A 19,170-nucleotide genomic window follows, 5' to 3' on the forward strand; every position below is an offset into this window, starting at 1 on the left:
CCTAGGGTTTAAAGAATACTCTCTCCGGTCCCTAATAATTTGGCACCATTTGACTCGGCATGAGTTTTAAAAGATGTAATATAAAGTGGGTTGAAAAAGTTAATGGCACGTGGATCCTACTTTTATATATTAATTTTATAATAAAATATGAGTAAGGATGAGTTAGTGGAATATGAGGTCCATTGCCCAAAATGGTAAAAGTGAAAGGTGACAAATTTTTTGAAATGGACGAAAAAGTAAATAAATGACAATTTTTCAGGGATCGAGGGAGTATTAGTTTTGTATTTAAAATTTTCCATTTATTAGACTTGTCCAAAACAAATAGACTAATTTTACTATTTTGAATCCATAAAAATTAGACTAATTCTAAATATAGAAAAGTTTTTCACTAACACTACTTCTACCACTTTTCCCATTTCATATGGTATTTGCACGGTTTAACAATTGCTACCCGATATTCAGGGGACCCTTTTCCCGAACCTATACACGTTTCAGCAAGTCTTACCGCAACTAGTTTGTCTGGAAAGAGACGGACCCATATTTTTTCACCACATCCCTATCTATCTTGTTTTACCAAAGTAGTATTAAAACTCTATACTATTTACAAATTGATCTATTTTTTTTGGACTGAAATACGTTTATTCTTTGAGAAATCAACTAATAGTACATTATTGTATGCATCACAAAAATAATTACAATAATGAAATCTCCATAGGGCTTCCAAGAAAATGACAATTTATCTGGACTACAAAGTTCACTTGTAAATTCTAACACTGATTATAATATTAGTAAATTGCATGCCGTGACATTGTATCATTCATGCAATACAAAGTCAACTGTTCAGTCCATAACATTTAGCCTACCATTATAAAACTCAATATTCTCGTACAAGAAACAAGAGAACTCACCCTGTATGTTTGATCTATAAATCCACATAAATTGCCTGCAGTCGATGTGGGACCAGTGTCATAAGCTTCAATGGCTTCAGTCTCAACAAATGCATATGTATACTTAGGATTTTTTTTTAATAATATACTAAATTTGTACATCTGATAGTAAATACAAATCGATAATACGATTAATGTTCATATTTCTTACACAATATACTATTAATTTAAAATATTAAAGAACACACATCCCGACTTGTGAGATCGGCATATCTGCTTATCCAAACTACATAAATCATCATATACTCAGAATGGCATTCATACTAAAGGGACCTCCAACTGCCTATATAGTCATCTTGAACAAAGCTAACACCAATATCTTTGCCCATCAGCCTGCAAATGAAGTAAATACCGTCAAACATTACGAGTTTTGAAGGAATACCCAATAGCTTGCAAGGTTGCACAATAACCAAACTCACAGAGATGTGTGACTTACATTCCACTAACTTTTTTTTACCCACCCAAATCGAAGTGAAATATTTAGTCCCGCACGAAGGGAGTATTTAGTAATTTAGGGTTAAGTTATTTAGGGCATGCCTGCAAGAACAAGTATAAGCCCCCCCCTCCTAAAGTGGTAAAGATGATCCCAAAAGGGGCACATACCAACAGCATTAATGGGATACTTTTCACTCAATACTTGTGCAAAAATTTAAGTTTTGGCATAGTGCCATGCATGTGCTGACCACCCATGACAAGAGGCTCTGTTTGTCACAGGTTACAATAAGAATGGGGACTTCCGAAGTAAATCGAGACCCCCACAAAAGGATACTTTTGGCTGAAGAAGCAAATCAAGGCCACCTCAGGCCCCAGGCCCCAATGAGAGATTGGGTGTGGAAAAAGGGGGCCACGGGAGCAAAATACCTACATCCAGTTTAGGTCCCCTTCGCACAACCAATACAGCGGCGAACATGCCCACTTCAATATGGATGGAATCGCAAGTGACAACCTGTTGAAACCAATATGTCCGAGTTCAACACCCACACCATCGAATGGGATCAATACAGGTAAGAACTTCACAAGTCCAAATCAAAGCATTTGGTTACCGACCAGCAATTAAACTTATTCAGTTGTTATTAGTTTGTTAGAGGTAAGTTTTTATCTCAGAGTTGATTTGGATTAGGAGACTAGTATTTATGTTTTAAAGATTTAGAATATATTAAAGTTTGAGTCTTTCTTGCCCGAATAAATAAGTCTAGTATTTATATTTTAGAGTTATTATTAGTTTGGTAGAGATAAATGTATATCTTAGACTTTGATTAGGACTAGGAGTCTAGTATTTATCTTTTAGAGTTTTTTCAAGCTGGAGTCTTTTAAAGAGTCTTATGAATAAGGTTGTGTTCCCTACTTTTGCAGTGTTTAGAAATAAAGTGGCTTCCAATGACGTAAGTAATATTGACACCACGTCCAATTCTCTCAATACTGTTACCTCATCTAACATGGCAGGAGTAATGAAAAATCAAATGCTACGAGTAGCCAACATCTACAATTTGATTTGGCAAAAACTCCGCAAGTCCAGGTGCAGAACAATAAGAAGAATGAGAGAAACAAAGGCACGACACCTCCTCGAGACAAAAAGAGGAGTCCAATTGCTACCAAACATCATCAAAACCTGAAACATTAGAGGCCTGCAGAAGTCTATAAAACAGTCTGCATTCTTTAGGCACACAGAAGTGGAATTAGTTGGCAGAATTTCTTGGATCGTGAAGCAGCAATGGTCAATGTTCCAGAAGTTCGTTATGACTATGAGAAGCAAAGTCAAGTTTATTATATGACGTGAGTCACGTGACAGATTTGGGATGTCTTTTAGTTGCTCTCACAGCCTTGTGGACAAGGTGGTTTTGAACTTCTGAGGAATCGATAGAGATAATTATTTAGTTCCAGTCATCTTTTATTTCTGCTATTGACTTAGTTATGTAGAGTTGGTATAAAGTAATGGATCAGGCTTTTGTGTATGCCTCGCATGAGGAGTTTGGGATAGCATCTTTCTCTCTTTTTTTTCTAGTTCATCCTTAATTTCAGTTGAGTTCTTTCTATATTCTTAGTCATAGTGTATCTCTGTCCTTTCACTCTATCATAGTAATACACTGGACATAACATGTGCCAAGCTCTAAGATAGACATACACAACTACACACATACTGCAAGTAGTGGCCTTTGGAAACATGTCGGTAGTACTTCTCCAACCATCATACTGATTACAAATGGAAAAAAGTATGAAATTTATATAATATAAAAGTATTCAACGTTACAACAGGCACTCAAATCTAGCAAAATATGGAGGCTCACCAGCATGAATCCTGCGAAGAACATTGGCAGATGAACTCATTGATTCCTTGGCACCTCCAGCAATCTTTTTTCTCTTTCCTGAAGAGCCTACAGAGCCTTCAACTAGAGAGAGAGAGAGAGATTTACTCTCCACAGTCAGATAAACAATGGATGCAAGATTGGTAAGTCCAAAAAATGCAAAGAATTTTAACCTACATTCAAATAACCATGACCGATGGATAAATAATGAACCATTTACAGCTTAGAGTGCCAACATAAAATAACTAAACTTGTGACAAAGACTGCACGATATACTGATTATCTGAGATTCTAATTACAAATTTACGTGTATGCACTATCCTTATATTAAAAGAAATTCTACAATATTTGAACGTTATGTACTTCCAAATAGTGATGGTGACTGTTAAATTCCTAAGAAATATGCAGATCTATATGTTTGTAAGCCTGCAAATATTTCAAGACCTGCTCTTTGACCTTGTACAGCTTAGTTGTCATTACATGGAAGCAAGCCAAGTGAAACACTGGAATTCATATAGCTCAATTTGAACACTGGACTTAAAGGGAAAATAACTTAAAACATATTGTATAGACTATTGAAATTTTGTAACAGCAACAAGAATGAAGCACAGAAAAGACGATATTGAACTAAGGCAGTCAGATCTAGTCATTTGACTTCTTTAAATTTGAAGCTTGCGAAAAAGAAGCCTCCATGGTGATAAGTCTAAGAATAATATGCATAACTGAGAAGGAAATGAGAGAAGCTGCAGCTAAATTACCTATAAAACACAAACCAAGCAAGCCAAGTCCAGGCATTAAAGCATTTAGGCATGTAGAATCAATGAAATGGAATGGATAGTCAGTGTATGAGCTTGAGATAGTTATCAAATAGTTGATTGTTCTGTGACTTATTTAGCACCATTCTCTAAAAGATGGACAATAATATAGTATTTCAACCTCTGAGTTAAGTGACATCAATGTATTTTCTGCTTGAGTAAACTAGGCTGAACAGAAGAAATTAATAGAAGAAACAGTTGTAAGGAAAACTTGTGAAGAATTACAGAATTGGTTGTGAATTCAGTTACTCTTAACATCTTTACCAATGTGTTAGTTTGAACAGACTTATGTTCTCATATGTTGAAACATACTTAATCTACCAATTTGAAAAATGAAATGTGATGCATACACATAGCACAGAACAAATAAATGGACAACAATATACAGTCAGTCTAAAGAATCCCACTATCGAAAAATGAGAAGGTGCAGGCCTCCACTCTAATTACACATTTTATTTGTTAAAACAGGTGAAAAATGCTATGCTTTAGGGCTATTGCTCCATAAAATCACGAACTATGACTGAATTTTGGTATCTCTCATGAACTTTCAACATGTTCACAACAATCATGAACTTTGACTTTGAAGAAATTCCCACAAAATCGGATTTCCCCCAATCAAAACTGATGTGATGAGTAGGGCTATCTAAGTAAACCAATGTTGTCGAGAATGTGGGTGCAATGGGACGATTAGGTATAAACCTGGGCACGGGCGACTGGGTGCACTCCCCATGAATAGCAGCGCACCAATGCGTGTTCAGATTTAGTCATTTAGGGTTGGATGGAGTGTAAGATTTTCGAGACTACTAATTACTTTCTTTCGAAAAAATCAAAAGACACATCAATTACTTTTAAAATTCTGAAAATATATTTCTAATTTCATTTTTCAAATTTTCAACCTGAATTTAATCAAATTACTCAACGGAAGTACAAATCTGCAGTTCACAATATATTTTCTTCTATGAATCCCTTCTCTCTCTTTCTAATGAAGCTACTTCTGAAAATGGGCATCGGAGATTTTCATCTATAACAGCAGAACTCAAAATATTCTTCGACTCCGGAAATTTTCTAGCTCAGAGACAACTTCAGAATGATTGTAACGTGCGACTCAAGATCAGGTTTATCGAGAATAATTGATAATTTGTCCGAAAAAAATAACCAAGAAACACAAGTAATAAGAGCTGGGAATTTGTGGGCTCAATAGAATACGTCATTCATACCTTGCCACTCCCATACAACCTTAGATTCTCCCCTTACTAGCTTCGGGTACTGATCTACACGAGAATCTTCTTGAACCAACTCCTCAACCTTCAGAAGAACAGAAAATCACAGAGAAATAAGATAATATGTCATCGTTAACAAAGAAAGATTTCATGTCCCTTTGTGTACACAACCTAATTTTGAAACGCTGATACAGTGAAGGGATTGGTTTAATGAAGAACGATGAACAGAAAAGAAGTCAATTGTAATAAATATTGAACCAGAAAACAGGTAGAAATCCTCTTACAAGGCCCACAACGAGATGCCATCCCAAACACCTTTTGCGGGCCTAAATCAGAAGTTGTCCAAGAATAATACGCAAATGATAAATTCTCACCTTAACTCACTAGTCACAAATAACTGTTTAAAGACCTAAATTATCTTGAGGCTCAATTAAATAGTTGTCTTTTAGTCGTCCAGTGTAGTCTTATATATAGTTCCCTTTAGGTTTGAGAGGATCTGAAGTCTTGAGTTTAGGATAAGGACGGTAATTTACCATAGGGCCTCACTAGAGGAGTGGCCTCATAAGAAGATTATCATTTATTTTATTTCAGTTTTTGTATCAATTATATTTTCCGTTCTTACTTTTCCTTGCCAGCCTCCCTCGCCTCTTTTCTCTAACATCCGTGTTGAGTTAATAATTATGTTCTGCAATCTGCATATAATTTTAATTTTTTAGTAAAGACTTCCAATACTACCCACAAAGTATGGCATGGCAACTGAAAAGGTCAGCCCTATATGGACTGAAAATGCTTTACTCACAATGTCAGACATACTTTTAGGCCTTGTTCACTTTGAGGGTGCATTCTGTAGATGGAAAATGTGGAATACTTATATTTTCCCTCATTTTCCATTCTTTTCACATGTTCTCTAGGGATGAATAATTATCCCCATGGGGGTGGAAAATTTTCCAGGCAACCTCCTTCAGTACTTTTTTACTCCAATTCATCATACTAAAATCATGGGAGTGGAGTTGTGATAAAACTTTCCCTCCTTTTCCCATCTTTTCCTATCACACTTTTTCCCATAATAAATTTGCAACCGAAGAACCCTAAGAGTTAATATCTTGACGGATAGATATAGTTTGATGGACCCTAACATACAATAATCAATTAACAAATCATATGCTTAAAATGATGCATTAAAGAGGCAAGTGATGGTTCAATCATATCCCACCTCTTTAGGAGAGATTGGTATGATCTGAGACTCTGAATCACCAAAACTAAATAAAGGGCCTTGGTTTCCTACATTCTAGGCTTTAATATGCATTTTAAGACTCAATGCATTTTCCAATATACCCACGAGGAGTACGCCTCAAGTTGTAAGACCGAGCTTAATTCATATAATCACGTGAAGATCACGACTAATACTACCTCCGTCCCCCAAATTTTGACACACTTTGACCCGGCACGGGTTTTAAGAAATGTAATGGAAAGTGAGTTGAAAAACCGAATATAATTGGATTATTTTTATAAATGCATTCTAATCCACTCTTTACCACCAAAGTAAATAAGGCCTTAGTCTGATACAAATCTAATCTAAGCATATACGTGCTTGGATATAAATTAAAAGGGGAAATTGTTTTACAAGATAATTTTGATATACTAAAATAGTTGTATAATTCATATTGCACATATCACTTGATACATAACAAGAACAAACATGGAGTGCTTGAAAGTTGCTTTAACATATCAATACCTTTCTCCACAATAACGGATCCTTTCTCTCCTTGGGCAAGAGAAGATGGTCTCTCAAAGAGGATGCAACCACCCAAGGTTCACTTTCACCATTAATGCTCTTGGAGAATGATGGTTTTTCTTCAAGTAGATCACAAACCTAAAATAGTAACCAGGTAAATTAATAGTATAGATAGAGAGGATCAAACAATTTAACTAACATAGTAATAGAGAACGACAAGCCATTATCTTATTCCTTTGTACACGGAAACGAAAACACATTTAAAATAACTTCAATCTATTCTTCCACTCCTTCATTTATACACAAGAAACATTTGCATTCCTACACTGACTGTTCTGTTCAAATTCTACATCATCTTCTCAATCAAGGGGACCAATGAGCATTATTTTATTTCTGGGTTCTCTTTTGCAATCTAGCCGAGTCTTTCAACACCCACTTTCACACTCCTAAAAATAATACTCCCTCCGTTTCGCCATAGTTGAGGCGAAACTTTTCGGCACGGAGTTTTAGAAAGGAATATTAGATGTGTTAAATAAATAGATAAAAAAGTAAGAGAGAGGAAAAGGTAGAGAGAATAAAGTATAAAGTGAATAAAGTAAGAGAGAGTAAAGTAAGAAAGAGAAAAAAGTTACTATAAATAGAAATGACTCAACTATGAAGAAACTTCCCGAAATGGAAAAATGACTCAACTATGAAGAAACGGAGGGAGTACCATCTAAGCCTTTGTATTATAATTTCCAAACCAATGCATGCCCACCAAAGCCATAATAAATAAGCAACCTGTGAGCATTTCCAAACTGGCATAACAAGTGCTAAGACTCAACTAATATAACTTCTACGATGATCCTAGATACTTTACTCCGCTCCGCTACTTAATAACAAGAAAATTAGAATCCAAAGACAAAAGCCCTATCTATCCCTTTATTCTAAAGCCTAAAAAACACAAGCAAATAAAGAAATAAAATAGGTAGTGATTTCAGGAATAGAATCCATCTGTAACAATATCCTTCACCGTTCAAAACAGCCTTGTCCTCAAGGCTGAGACCTGGCCTCAAAGGTGTCCAAATCTGCTCATTTTGACTTCACAAGATGTCCAAAGTTATGACTTTAATTAGACACAATGAAACATACCTACAAATTTTGACTCCAAAGTCATGACCTAGTCCAGCTTAGTTTCTTGCACTATATATATGTGCTTTGTGACGTAATGAAAGATGTCTACTACTTTTCTCTATTATGTCTAAATACTTCTCCACATATATCTGTTTTATGACTCTACATGGTATCAAAGCGGATTCGAATCCTTGTCTAATTTACTCTGTAATTTTTTTAAAAAAAATTAGGGTTTCCACCGTTGCTTCTCTACTCTGCCCTTTCGGCACTCTGTCCAAATTAGGGTTTTTCTACTCTTCCCAAATTAGGGTTGTTGTTGTACTCTGCCCAAATTGGGGTTTCCGCCATTTCTCTACTTTGCACTTCCGGCGCTGTACCCCATATTAGGGTTTCTGTTGCTGTCGCCCTCTGCCCTTCCGACGCTGCATCACTGTCACTCTGATTGATTTGTTTAGGGCTTGCTCTTTACCCTATTTTTATCATGTCTAATTATAAATCCACTTTTGGGATTTTACCCCTAACTGATATGCCGACTTTGTTTGATTTCTACTACAACCTCTGATTAGGTTTTTTGGTTTCTTCAAATCGTTCATAATGCCGAATTTTTATTTCCAAACCTAATTTAAAGACCACTATCATATTGAATGTTTCAAACTACTAACACTACTGGTGCTGCTAGTACTATTGCTACAGCTACCACTACAACCCTACAGCTGCTACTACTACCATTGCTAATGCTACTGCCGCTGTCACTACCACTGCTGATCAATGTTTTTCAAAGCACGCACGGGCATGGGGCGCACGGATCTCGACCGGAATTGCCCCATGGTGGGAGGGGCGAGTGACATTATGGGTGGCCGGTGGAGCGGATGGGGCGGGTATGAGCAGTAAGGCGCGCTGGGGCATATGGCTTGGAGGAAGAACGACAACTGCTGCCACAACAAACTAGCAGCAATGTCGCAGGTTATAGAGGATGAGCGGCAATCAGGGTTTTTTCGAAATTGGTAGGAAGAAGACGACTTTAATATTGAATTTTAGTTAAAAAACTTTGGGTTCCGTGTGCTTTTAATAAACATTTATTTCTGGATGTTCATTGTTTTCTTTTGTACCAAGCAGGACATGAGTGTTATAGAATATGTTATAGAATAAGTATCCCACATCAGTTATGTGACCTACTCTATTCTAAACTATATATATGTGCTTTATAAAGTAATGAAAGATATTGAGTACTTCTCTCTATTATGTCTATATACTCCTCCACATATGTCTATGTTTTATTATTTTACAAAGAAAATAAAAGATAACTACAAAAATGAAATAATTACAGATAAGAGAAATGGTGTCCATCCATAAATAATATTACCTCATGGTAAAGTTGCTCGGCTCTACCAGACAAGAGATGTCTCTGATATGCCCTACAAGCAATCAGTATGCATCCAACAATCTGTAAACTAAAATTAGTCAGTAAGCTTTTAGGGAGTTATTTCAGAATTTTGTATAGAAGCATAGGAAAATACCAATGCACAAGCCGGGAGTAAGAGTAACGCATGCTTGATAATCCACTGGCGCACAACACAACCGAGTGGTTTGTAATTGCTAACAAGCAACTCTGGGCACTTGAGTTCTTCAATACTTAAAGCAGCACATCAGAAAATCAAACTAGAAGGCTGAGGAAGTTGAATTACTTATTAAATCAATAAGACATTTGAAAGTAATGTACCCTTGATTATCTGTTCTTGTCTCCAGAGCACTACGGATGGTCTCGATAGCTTTTTGTTTTGTAAGCATGTATACGGCCTTATCCAGGTTACCAGTATCACTCGTTCTGTACTTATCCAAGTTATCCAACAGCTCATCCATCGGTACCTAAAAGAGAAAAATTAGAAATGTAGTATGCAAATAGCATGTGTATTTTTTTCATTGTAACAGATGAATTTCGTAAATTAGTTGATGAGTGTATAACATTCAAATGTCACAAACCCAGCATTTTCCGGTTCCACTGCACAAAAATTGAGCATATGCTTCGCACACACGATCTTCTACCCATTGTGACTGCAATACCATCAGTTCCAACCAGTGTTAGACTGTACTAGCTCAAAAGAAGACATTGCACCCTACAAGGTCATCTTAAAGAAAGAACAATATAATTACGTACAATTTTTTTAGCAGCTCTATTAATATCCCCATCTTCAACACATAGATTTCCCTGCTCTCTAAAGCCATGATCACAAGTCAACTTGCCATCATAGCATACTCCGTTTGCAGGACATGGTTTGCAGTAGTCTGAACGAACAGCAACAACTAAGAAGAGCCAGGACACCAAAACATTGCAGAAATACAGCACCCGGCTAACAGACAAAGCAAGGATAATTTACTAATTGTCTAATCGAGGTTCATCACAAAAAAAAAAAAGAAATTTGCCCAATTCTCTTCACAGTAGTGATAACAAGGTAATCAGAAATATGTTTACCCGCAAAAAAGTCTATTTCAGCCTCTGGGCTTTCAAAGCCTTTTTCCGTGCTAAATTCCATGCACAAATTAAATAAGAAGGCTGAACAACTAATATACTATTATAACTTCTCTGCATCTCAGCTTATAGAACCTAGCTTGAATATCATAGGTCGCTAGACCTCTTCAAAAGAATTTACCATAATTGTGTCTGTAACTCAAATATTTTCATTATTCATGATGAATAAATGTTCAAATAGTTTTAACATTCCTAGAATTGTCTTAGGATATTTAATATAGTCTAAATCATATATGGAGTTCTTAGTACAGCTGGGAAATCCTAATAATCACTAAGAATTTCTTATCCTTACTTTGCTTCTTGCTTATTGCAAGGGAACCTTAAATTTGAGTGTACTATTTTCTTGGCTAACTACACTACAAGTTTTCTACTTTTTTCTTTTGGGGATGATTAAGTTCTACGAAACCAATGAAAACAACCTCAAAAACAAGGTATTGTTGACTGGAAGGATGAGCTTCAATAAACTACATGGCATTTCATGTATTGGATTTTTGAACTCACAAATATAATTTACATTACTAACACTGTCCTCTTAATGTACGTGAAAATTTGCTCTCTAATACACACCCTTTAGATGAACAACACATATGTCAATTAAGTTCACAAAAAATGGCGAACTCTAACATCAGCAAATACCAGAAGTTAATGCACTACATAATCATAAAAATGAACACCGCACAAACAATCGGACGTCGTGGAGCTACTGAATACGTGAATTAATAGAAGCGTTACCGGCGAGAGAGTCATCGGGGTCATGAGTAGCATCGCAGAAGGGTTTAGGCGGCTGATTAAGAGATGCGGTGATAAAAGAGCAGGCAACCGCCACCGCAGCGGCGATAGAAACGACGGCGATCAAGCGGAAAAAGTCGGCCGTGGAAGACGGCAGAGAATTGAAGGATGGCTCCGCCGGAAAGAGAGTGTGGTAGGAGGAGGGTTTAGGCCTCTTTTTCTTCATAGTTTATGATTTGGGATTTCAATCGAATAATGAAGAAATTACACTTTCAACTTCAAGCCGAGGGTCAATACCTGATAAAAAGAAGCTATGCACTACTACTATTGGTTAAATTAAACTAGTGTTAACACCCGTGCTATGCACGGGCCAAAATAGTTTTCACATGCAAATGAGAAACAATATTATTTTGCAGAGTTTTAAAAATCAGATATGTATATAATTCTCCGTCTCATAAAAAATGTCACACTTGAATAATGACATCAAATTTTAAAAAATATATTTTGTGTATTAACTGGAGAATTTTTTTTTTATAGTATTAATATTGAGGGGGGTTGAAGAAACCAATTTCCAAAAAAAATGTAACAATTTTGTAATACAACCTAGAAACAAGGGATCAGAGTCTAGAAAACTATTACTACTAAAAAGTAAAATGACATCTTATCAAATAATAACTAAAAATATAAATTTATTTATATTAAAAATTAAAATAACATGGCCGCATATGTTGATTGTAACATCTAATATACGAATATTATTAATTATGGAAAATTTAACATGCATGCATGCACAAATTTTAATAAACATTATCACCATTAATAATGAAACAGATTATTTGCACCCGTGCATTGCACGGCGGAAGAGAATGATGTACCTTAACTATTTAATAAAGAAATATGCCACAATGCGGATGGAGTAGTAGGTAGTTTTAAGAATATAATAAAATTTGACATTATATGTTTAAATAACGATTGTGTTACTGACTTTAATTATAAGAATTTTATATATTTTTTTTAATTCTTAAGCTTTAAAACTATTCCCTCAGTCCGCGATTAGGAGTCTCAATCACTTTTGCACACTTATTTTATAAAAATGATAAAAAATAGTTTAAGTGGAAATATAGTAAAGTAAAAGAGAGAATAATGTTGAGAAGACTTTTGTCAACATTATTTTCTCTCTTACTTTACCATTTCTCCACTTTAAAAATATTTATTATTTTTATTAAACAGGTGCGCAAAAGTGACCAAAACTCTTAATCGCGGACGGAGGGAGTATATAATTTCATAATTAAATTCTTAATATTTTGAAATAACATTAATGTTGTAAAGCTATATAAAAAATATTTTTTTCCTTGGTAAAACCATATAATTATATTAAAATTTAATTTGACGGAAATGCAATGAAGGAAGCAGTTTAAAATATTGATAATAATTCGCATTTGATGTAGATACAACTTTACAGATAACACTTCACTATAAACATTCCGATAATTTGTGAAACCTCAAAAATTAAACAAATCTCTACTCATTTTTAAAGATGTATACTGCCTTTAGCAATTTAAATAAACATATACGTACCATTTACAAATTACATAGCATAAATAGTTGATACAATAACAAAGTGGGGCCATAATTCTTTGTCTCTCGATCCAAGCCCAACTCGCCTTCGGCCACCTCATGATTGCCTATCCGGCCAGCATCGCCACCATGCTGTCACTCTGTCTAGCTGTTTCGTCGCCCACCTGCTTCACCTGCGTGGATTCAGAAATGCTCAAACGATTTCTAAAAAACCTGAACCTTAACTCTGACTTCAAGAGGTTCCCTTTAATGAGAGAGAGAGAGCAAAGGAGAAAAAGATGTCCGTTTTGTGAAATACTCAATTTCAGAGCCTCTCAGGCCACGGCGAGCAAATCTATGCCCAACTTAACTCTGTCTGTTTATACTTGGTGCGTTGGCACTCGAGGCAGTCTGAATAACCTTTCCAGATTTTCTTGAGTGAAGACATCAGGAGAATTGTTCCAAAGCTTTCTCCAATCCATTTCTCCACCACTGCACTGTAAAGATAAATGAAAATATCTCATGCATGTAACTTAATTTATATCCTTTGTTACATCATATTAACTAATAAAGAATTAACGAAAGTACAAAAAAGGGAGGAAGTATGAAACATCAAAACTAAAAAATTCTTAATAATGTTGAGATAACCTACTAATAACCAATTCACAATACCAATCTCAAAAACAAACCATCATAGGACCAATCTTGAACTGAAAAAGAGAGAACATCAACTTAGAGAGAGAATTTTCTTAATGGAGTTTTGAAAGTTTGGCTCGTATTTATAGAAAAATATTTCAGTTTTGCTCTTTTAGTTATTGGGCAAATTGAAAGTTGGCGTGCCAACTTTTTTCCCCTAAATCAAGATTGCCAGGTTTCTTATTGGAATATGAACTATCTCTACACATAAATCTAAAACTTTTTCCATATACACTCATTTTTCCCGCTTAACTGCACAAAAAAGGCATTTTAGATGGAGCTACACTCATTGTAGCTATAGCCTTATTAGCATCTGCAACATTACATAGAAAGATGGTTCATCTCAAAAGAATACAACCGATTGTCCTCTTCTTTTCCATTTTCCTGCCAAAAATGCCACCCAAAAACTGTCATTTTATATAATGAAAGATTTGCATTATGAAATTAAGATATTGTGTTAAATATATTAAATAATAATAAAATAAATATGATCGAAAAAAAATAGAAGAGATAAGAGAGAATAAAAAGTAGGTAATAAAATAAAGTAAAAATTATTATATTCTTTAATTTTTATCCAAAAAAATTAAATGACACAACTTTATTGAACGTCCCAAGAAGAAATACTATAACTCCTATAAGTTTATCACATTCTACTATTTCATCCGATCTAATCAATAAAGGAAATATGGACTCTATGAAAATATCAATGGAAACGAAGGTAACATAGCGAATTTGCTGACACAATCTTAGTGATGATTTTATAGATGATTACTAAACTATTTTGCTTAAATCAAAATGATTACTAAATTTTTATTTATTTCAAATAAACATTAAGATTTATACCTTTATTATGATATTTAATCAATTTTTTTAACAATTTTATTCAAAATAGTAAACAAAATACCACATAATCTAACAATTTTAAGTTAAATAAATAAATAACCTATCATTATTTATATCAAAATGGATCTAAACTTATAAAAAAAAAGAAGAGAAAAGTTGACTATATTCATAGATCTTTCAACACCATGAGCTACTCACCCCTAGGGTAATTTTTTATATCAAACTCATATGTTTGAAGAGTGCAAACTCTCATTGATTCAAGAACAGTTTTGGGTCAAGGAAAAAACCCTCCATTCAATTATTTACTGCATATTCAAAATTAAGTTTAATCTCAATGAATGTGAAGCTATGTTTTAGTTGAATTTGGGCATAATCTGCATCTCAAGCATTTGAAAAATTGAAAGAGGGGAACCAGGCTTGTTGGCTCGAAATCCATGGAGTTCTTAGATGAATATGAGAGCAAGCCTAGGTTCATGTTCCAATCCAAGCATCTCCCTGATGAATCTCTTCACAATTCCTCCTCCTCCTCCTTCTCTCTCGCTTCTCTCCATAAGCCCACCCTTTTCATTTCCCTTTTTGTCTCTCTGCTCCTCTTCTCTCTCGCCCTAATTTACTTCAATTTCGAACCCCTCAAATCGATCCTCTTATGGCTCTCCCTATCCCTTCTAATCGGCCCCTTCGCGCCCCCCTCTCTCACCGCCGGCGACATCCGCGTCGGCGTCGGCCCGCCGCTGGAGGAAATCCCCGCCGCTCCGATTGAAATCACCGAAAAACCAAGCAGAAAATCGGCAAAATCAACCAGGAAAGCATCTGAAGAAACCGAGGGGAATTCGAATGCGATCGATTTATCTCGTTTCGATCTGCCCAAGCAGCGATCGAACAGATCATCAATTGAGGCAGTGGTTGAGGCCAAGGCGGAGGAGTGGGGCGAGGCAGACGACGAGATGTTGAAGAAGCTGATGGGGAAGCACCCGGTGGGGAAGCCGGGGCGGTGGGAAGCCATAACGGAGGGTTTCAAGGGGAGGCACAAGGTGGAGACTGTGATTGCAAAAGCCAAACACATTGGAGATAAGAAGGGCGGCGATCAGGATTCTTACGCCAAGTTTCTCAAGGATAGGGAGAAGAGGCATGTTGAGGAGGAGGATGGGATGAAGGAGAGCGGATGGAGCGCGGGGGAGGATCTGGCATTGCTGAATGCATTGAAGGCGTTTCCTAAGGAGGTGGCGATGCGGTGGGAGAAGGTTGCAGCTTCTGTTCCCGGGAAAACCAAGGCCGCCTGTGTTGCCAGAATGGCCGAGCTCAAGAAGGATTTTCGGACATCTAAGGCTTCTGCCCAACCTTCTTCTTAGGTAAACCATTCCTACATTTCCCTAAAACTTGTGTATTTGATATATGTTGTATCGTAGTTTGTTTTGGAAACAATAGACTTGTGTTTTGTGTTCATTCTGATGGATATGGGTTTAATAAAAAAGGGATATTGGCGCCTAATAGTACCGAACTTTCCAAAAATTTGTTTCCCCCCCCCCCCCAAACTAACTTGACATATAATATCACGAACTTTAATAATTGTTCATTTTTCTCACCAGCGACAAAATCCGGCTATATTTCATTTTCATTTGTTATTACGTCACATAAGATATGGTTACCACTGAAAAATGATAGGAATGTGATTACAAAGTCCCTAGAAGCCAAATATGATTATTCATCTCATTTTAATGTAGTTGGATTTTGTGGTCGGTGGGAAAAATTCAACGACTATTTAAGTTTGTGATATAATATGCCAAGTTGAAAGTTCGTGAAACAAATTTTTGAAAAGTTTCGTGATATTAGGCACCAATATGCCTAATAAAAATTATGTGACTTTATCGAATGTTTGCCTTTCTCGATCAAATGTAGGATATATATACAATGAGGGGGATTTCATAGATAAGGGTTTAGTACAAATCATCTGAATACATCTAGATGCTTTTCTCTTCTTGATCAAATGCAGGGTATGTATCCAATAAAAGGGGATTTGATGGATAAGAGTTTAATACAGATCATCTGACTATATCATATGCTTGGTCTTCTTGATCAAATGTAGGATGTGTACTGAATAAGGGGGTTTGATGGATAAGGGTTTAATACCAATTGTTTGACTATAATTTTTTCTATGCATCCATCTATCTATGGAGTATTTTCTCTCGAGTCTTCCAAGGTGAACCATAAGATTCATCTTGGTTCTAGTTTGCACTATTGTGTTAGCTAATCTCTAGAGTTGACTGTAAATTAGAAAAAGAAACAATTATAAACTCTTTTTCTGCAGATGAATTGCTCGGTAGCTCCCCCTGTCCCATTTTTTCTTTTCTTTTTTCTTAGTTATGAAAAGACAACAGGGCTTGAAGTATACAGAGAAACTTGCACTTGAATATTTCTTTCAATGTCGGAGGATGCCGATTAAAGTTTGGATTCGGACAACAATATGAATCCTTTGCGAAACTTCTAATGATATGAATGCCACATTGATTCCATGTGAATGTGTGTGTGGATAACATATAAGTGGTACTCAACCATTTTCCTTTGACCTTGGTTTTGGGTTAAGTTAGGGAGCCCTAACTTATATGCTTATCAATATTCAATTGTTAGAGGTAGGCAGCTGTTGAGTGTGGAATAACAGATAAGTGGGAGTCAACCCTTTGCTTTTGGCAATGATTTTGAGTTAAGTTAAGAATCTCCCAACTTTTATGCATGCTTATCAGTAGAAATTAGAGGTGGGTGGCTGTTGGCTGGAACAAACAGGAGAACGTAGGAAAAAATCACCAGGAACGAAGAACAGTTCGATCTAATTGATAAAACTGACCTAGGAAACATGTAAGCCTATTTATAAGCCTATTAAAACTATAATTAAATGAAGACTCGTATAAACTAGAAAAATGTGAACAAATCATTCTACGAGATATAATTGATCTTTCAGATGCTGCAACATTTATGCTCCTATTGGAAATTTGAATTTGTAAGCAAGAATGTAAATGGCCACTGTATGAGCTTTCATGGTATTTATACACAAAATTTGTTTTTCATATTGTAGGATTTGTTGATTTTCTTGGAGGAAGCTACTGCTCTCTTGGGTGTGTCCTTTTTTGATGGATGAAGAGCATCGTTGTTAAGAATGCTGGAGATGAGCAGAGTTATATATGTTGCACATTAACATTATCAAACGCCAAGTATGAATTACAGAACTCAGATTCAAGACTTTGTCAAAGTAATTTGATGATTCTATTTCTATACCATACCAGTGCTACTGATAAGTGTTACTTGACTTATTTCAGCATTCACTATTATTCATAATAGATTTATCGGCATTTAATAGACAATTTTCGGTTGGTTTTGCACTCAATTTTGAAATGTGTAAATAAAACATTGTGTAGATATGTTTCAGAAAGCAGGTACATACAAAATATAAACATGAAACTAATAAAGTGGTGGCAATCCACTTTGAGTCTTTAACAAACCTATCTAAATAACAAGATTTGGATCTTGCGAGATCCTCAACTATTCTTTGCCTACAAATAAATACGAATTAGAGAGTGAAAATGTATAATTAGAGCGTGGGTACTAATGATGTTTGATATCGAAGTTAGTCTAACTACATCAAGGCCCAGTGAGCCCATGGTTATTTCTTTGTGTTCAAACGACAATTTTTCTATATTATTTTCTCTCTTACTTTACTTTCTCTCTGACTATTTATTATTATCTTCGCAAAACAACGGCCTAAAAGAAATCAATCACTTGAGCTTCGACAAAGGATGTAAGAGATATGAATAAAAAGATGAAAAAAAAGAGGATGCATATTAGAAATTAGAAATATACTCCTACTAAATAAATAATACTAATATCTTCTTCTTTTTTCTCTCTTTCTCTCAAATGTCTCTATTTTTATGGGACGAAGCGAGTATGATTTAAATGACAATTTTCATCAGCATTTTAATAATTTAGAACAATTGTGAAAGGTACAAAAATTATGACGTAATTTGCTATTTTTAAAAATTATGCATTAAGCAAAAATCAACCAAAAATTATGATTTAAATCACAATTTTCTCTTGAATATATGTTAGATATTGCAGAGTCATGTGGACTCTATTATTACAAATGGAGAGTGGCACTTTTTAGATGAACCAAAATAAAATATAACAAATTTTTCATGGCAGGTGGAGTAATAATATTTATTTTGCATGCATGGAAATACTTCATGTGATCAGTGATATCGGCCTTACAATAGGTGTATAAAATGGCAGGTAATAGTAATCTAAGATGAAACTATACCTTGTGTTTGTGGTATCTATACACATTTCCCTCTGTCAATTAAACGAAAATGGGAAATGAGAATGTCTAGCAAACTGAGCTTTCTCCTTATGTTAATTGCTAAATGTTGTGTTGTTTACCTTGCACATAGAATCTATCTTCAAGGACTAAAGTAAGTTGAAATAGGATCCCATTTGAAAGGAGTAACAAGATTCAACAAGTAGATAAAGATTATATAGATGTATGTTGCTCAGTCCCGCATAAGTAGATATCAAGATAAAGTACATTCTGTGTGTTTTTATTAGCCAATGGGTAGAGAGGTTAATGCTTGAGGCCAAACAAAGGTCTCATGTCGAGTACTCCATGACGCGGATTATAAATTTAAATTCATTTACCCATAAAA

General features: G+C 35.4%; 2 protein-coding genes and 1 long non-coding RNA gene across 8 annotated transcripts; 1 reads left to right on the top strand and 2 right to left on the bottom strand.

The window, feature by feature from the left end:
- Nucleotides 1-983: 983 nt before the first annotated feature.
- LOC125189093 lies at nt 984-11,666 on the bottom strand. Of its 4 annotated transcripts, XR_007170822.1 has the most exons (12): nt 11,393-11,666; nt 10,289-10,416; nt 10,114-10,185; nt 9,854-9,999; nt 9,651-9,765; nt 9,497-9,577; nt 7,021-7,158; nt 5,283-5,370; nt 3,233-3,334; nt 3,086-3,137; nt 1,809-1,893; nt 984-1,280 (listed from the first exon to the last, which is right to left on the bottom strand). XR_007170822.1 is itself a non-coding variant. In XM_048086286.1 (10 exons), exons 1-10 carry the CDS (start codon nt 11,613-11,615, stop codon nt 1,276-1,278), a joined length of 1,098 nt encoding a protein of 365 aa, XP_047942243.1. In that variant the 5' UTR covers nt 11,616-11,665; the 3' UTR covers nt 984-1,275. The 4 variants fall into 4 exon arrangements, 1 of the variants encoding a protein (XP_047942243.1); XR_007170821.1 differs by lacking the exon at nt 3,086-3,137 and having other exon boundaries at nt 1,813-1,893; XR_007170820.1 differs by lacking the exon at nt 3,086-3,137.
- A 1,245-nt stretch (nt 11,667-12,911) lies between these two features.
- Nucleotides 12,912-13,979, bottom strand: LOC125186030. Of its 3 annotated transcripts, none has more exons than XR_007170350.1 (2): nt 13,896-13,979; nt 12,912-13,443 (listed from the first exon to the last, which is right to left on the bottom strand). It is a non-coding gene; the product is annotated as an uncharacterized LOC125186030 (long non-coding RNA). The 3 variants fall into 3 exon arrangements; XR_007170349.1 differs by lacking the exon at nt 13,896-13,979 and adding an exon at nt 13,636-13,889; XR_007170348.1 differs by lacking the exon at nt 13,896-13,979 and adding an exon at nt 13,619-13,889.
- A 732-nt stretch (nt 13,980-14,711) lies between these two features.
- LOC125190315 (transcription factor MAMYB) lies at nt 14,712-17,838 on the top strand. The gene is made up of 2 exons (XM_048087586.1): nt 14,712-15,834; nt 17,553-17,838. The coding sequence occupies exon 1, from the start codon at nt 14,920-14,922 to the stop codon at nt 15,832-15,834; it is 915 nt and encodes a 304-aa protein (XP_047943543.1). The 5' UTR covers nt 14,712-14,919; the 3' UTR covers nt 17,553-17,838.
- The last annotated feature ends 1,332 nt before the right edge of the window (nt 17,839-19,170 follow it).

This window comes from Salvia hispanica, chromosome 5, assembly GCF_023119035.1.
Source record: "Salvia hispanica cultivar TCC Black 2014 chromosome 5, UniMelb_Shisp_WGS_1.0, whole genome shotgun sequence".
Taxonomy (NCBI): Eukaryota; Viridiplantae; Streptophyta; class Magnoliopsida; order Lamiales; family Lamiaceae; genus Salvia; species Salvia hispanica.

What these genes read in the sequence shown, in the direction of transcription:
- LOC125190315 (XM_048087586.1), top strand. Translation starts at nt 14,920, where the DNA reads ATGGAGTTCTTAGATGAATATGAGAGCAAGCCTAGGTTCATGTTCCAA.
- LOC125189093 (XM_048086286.1), bottom strand. Translation starts at nt 11,615, where the DNA reads ATGAAGAAAAAGAGGCCTAAACCCTCCTCCTACCACACTCTCTTTCCG. An exon ending in ACAAGAACAGATAATCAAGG is followed by an intron (nt 9,766 to 9,853) that starts GTACATTACTTT and finishes TGCTGCTTTAAG; the next exon opens with TATTGAAGAACTCAAGTGCC. An exon ending in ATCCGTTATTGTGGAGAAAG is followed by an intron (nt 5,371 to 7,020) that starts GTATTGATATGT and finishes GTTCTTCTGAAG; the next exon opens with GTTGAGGAGTTGGTTCAAGA.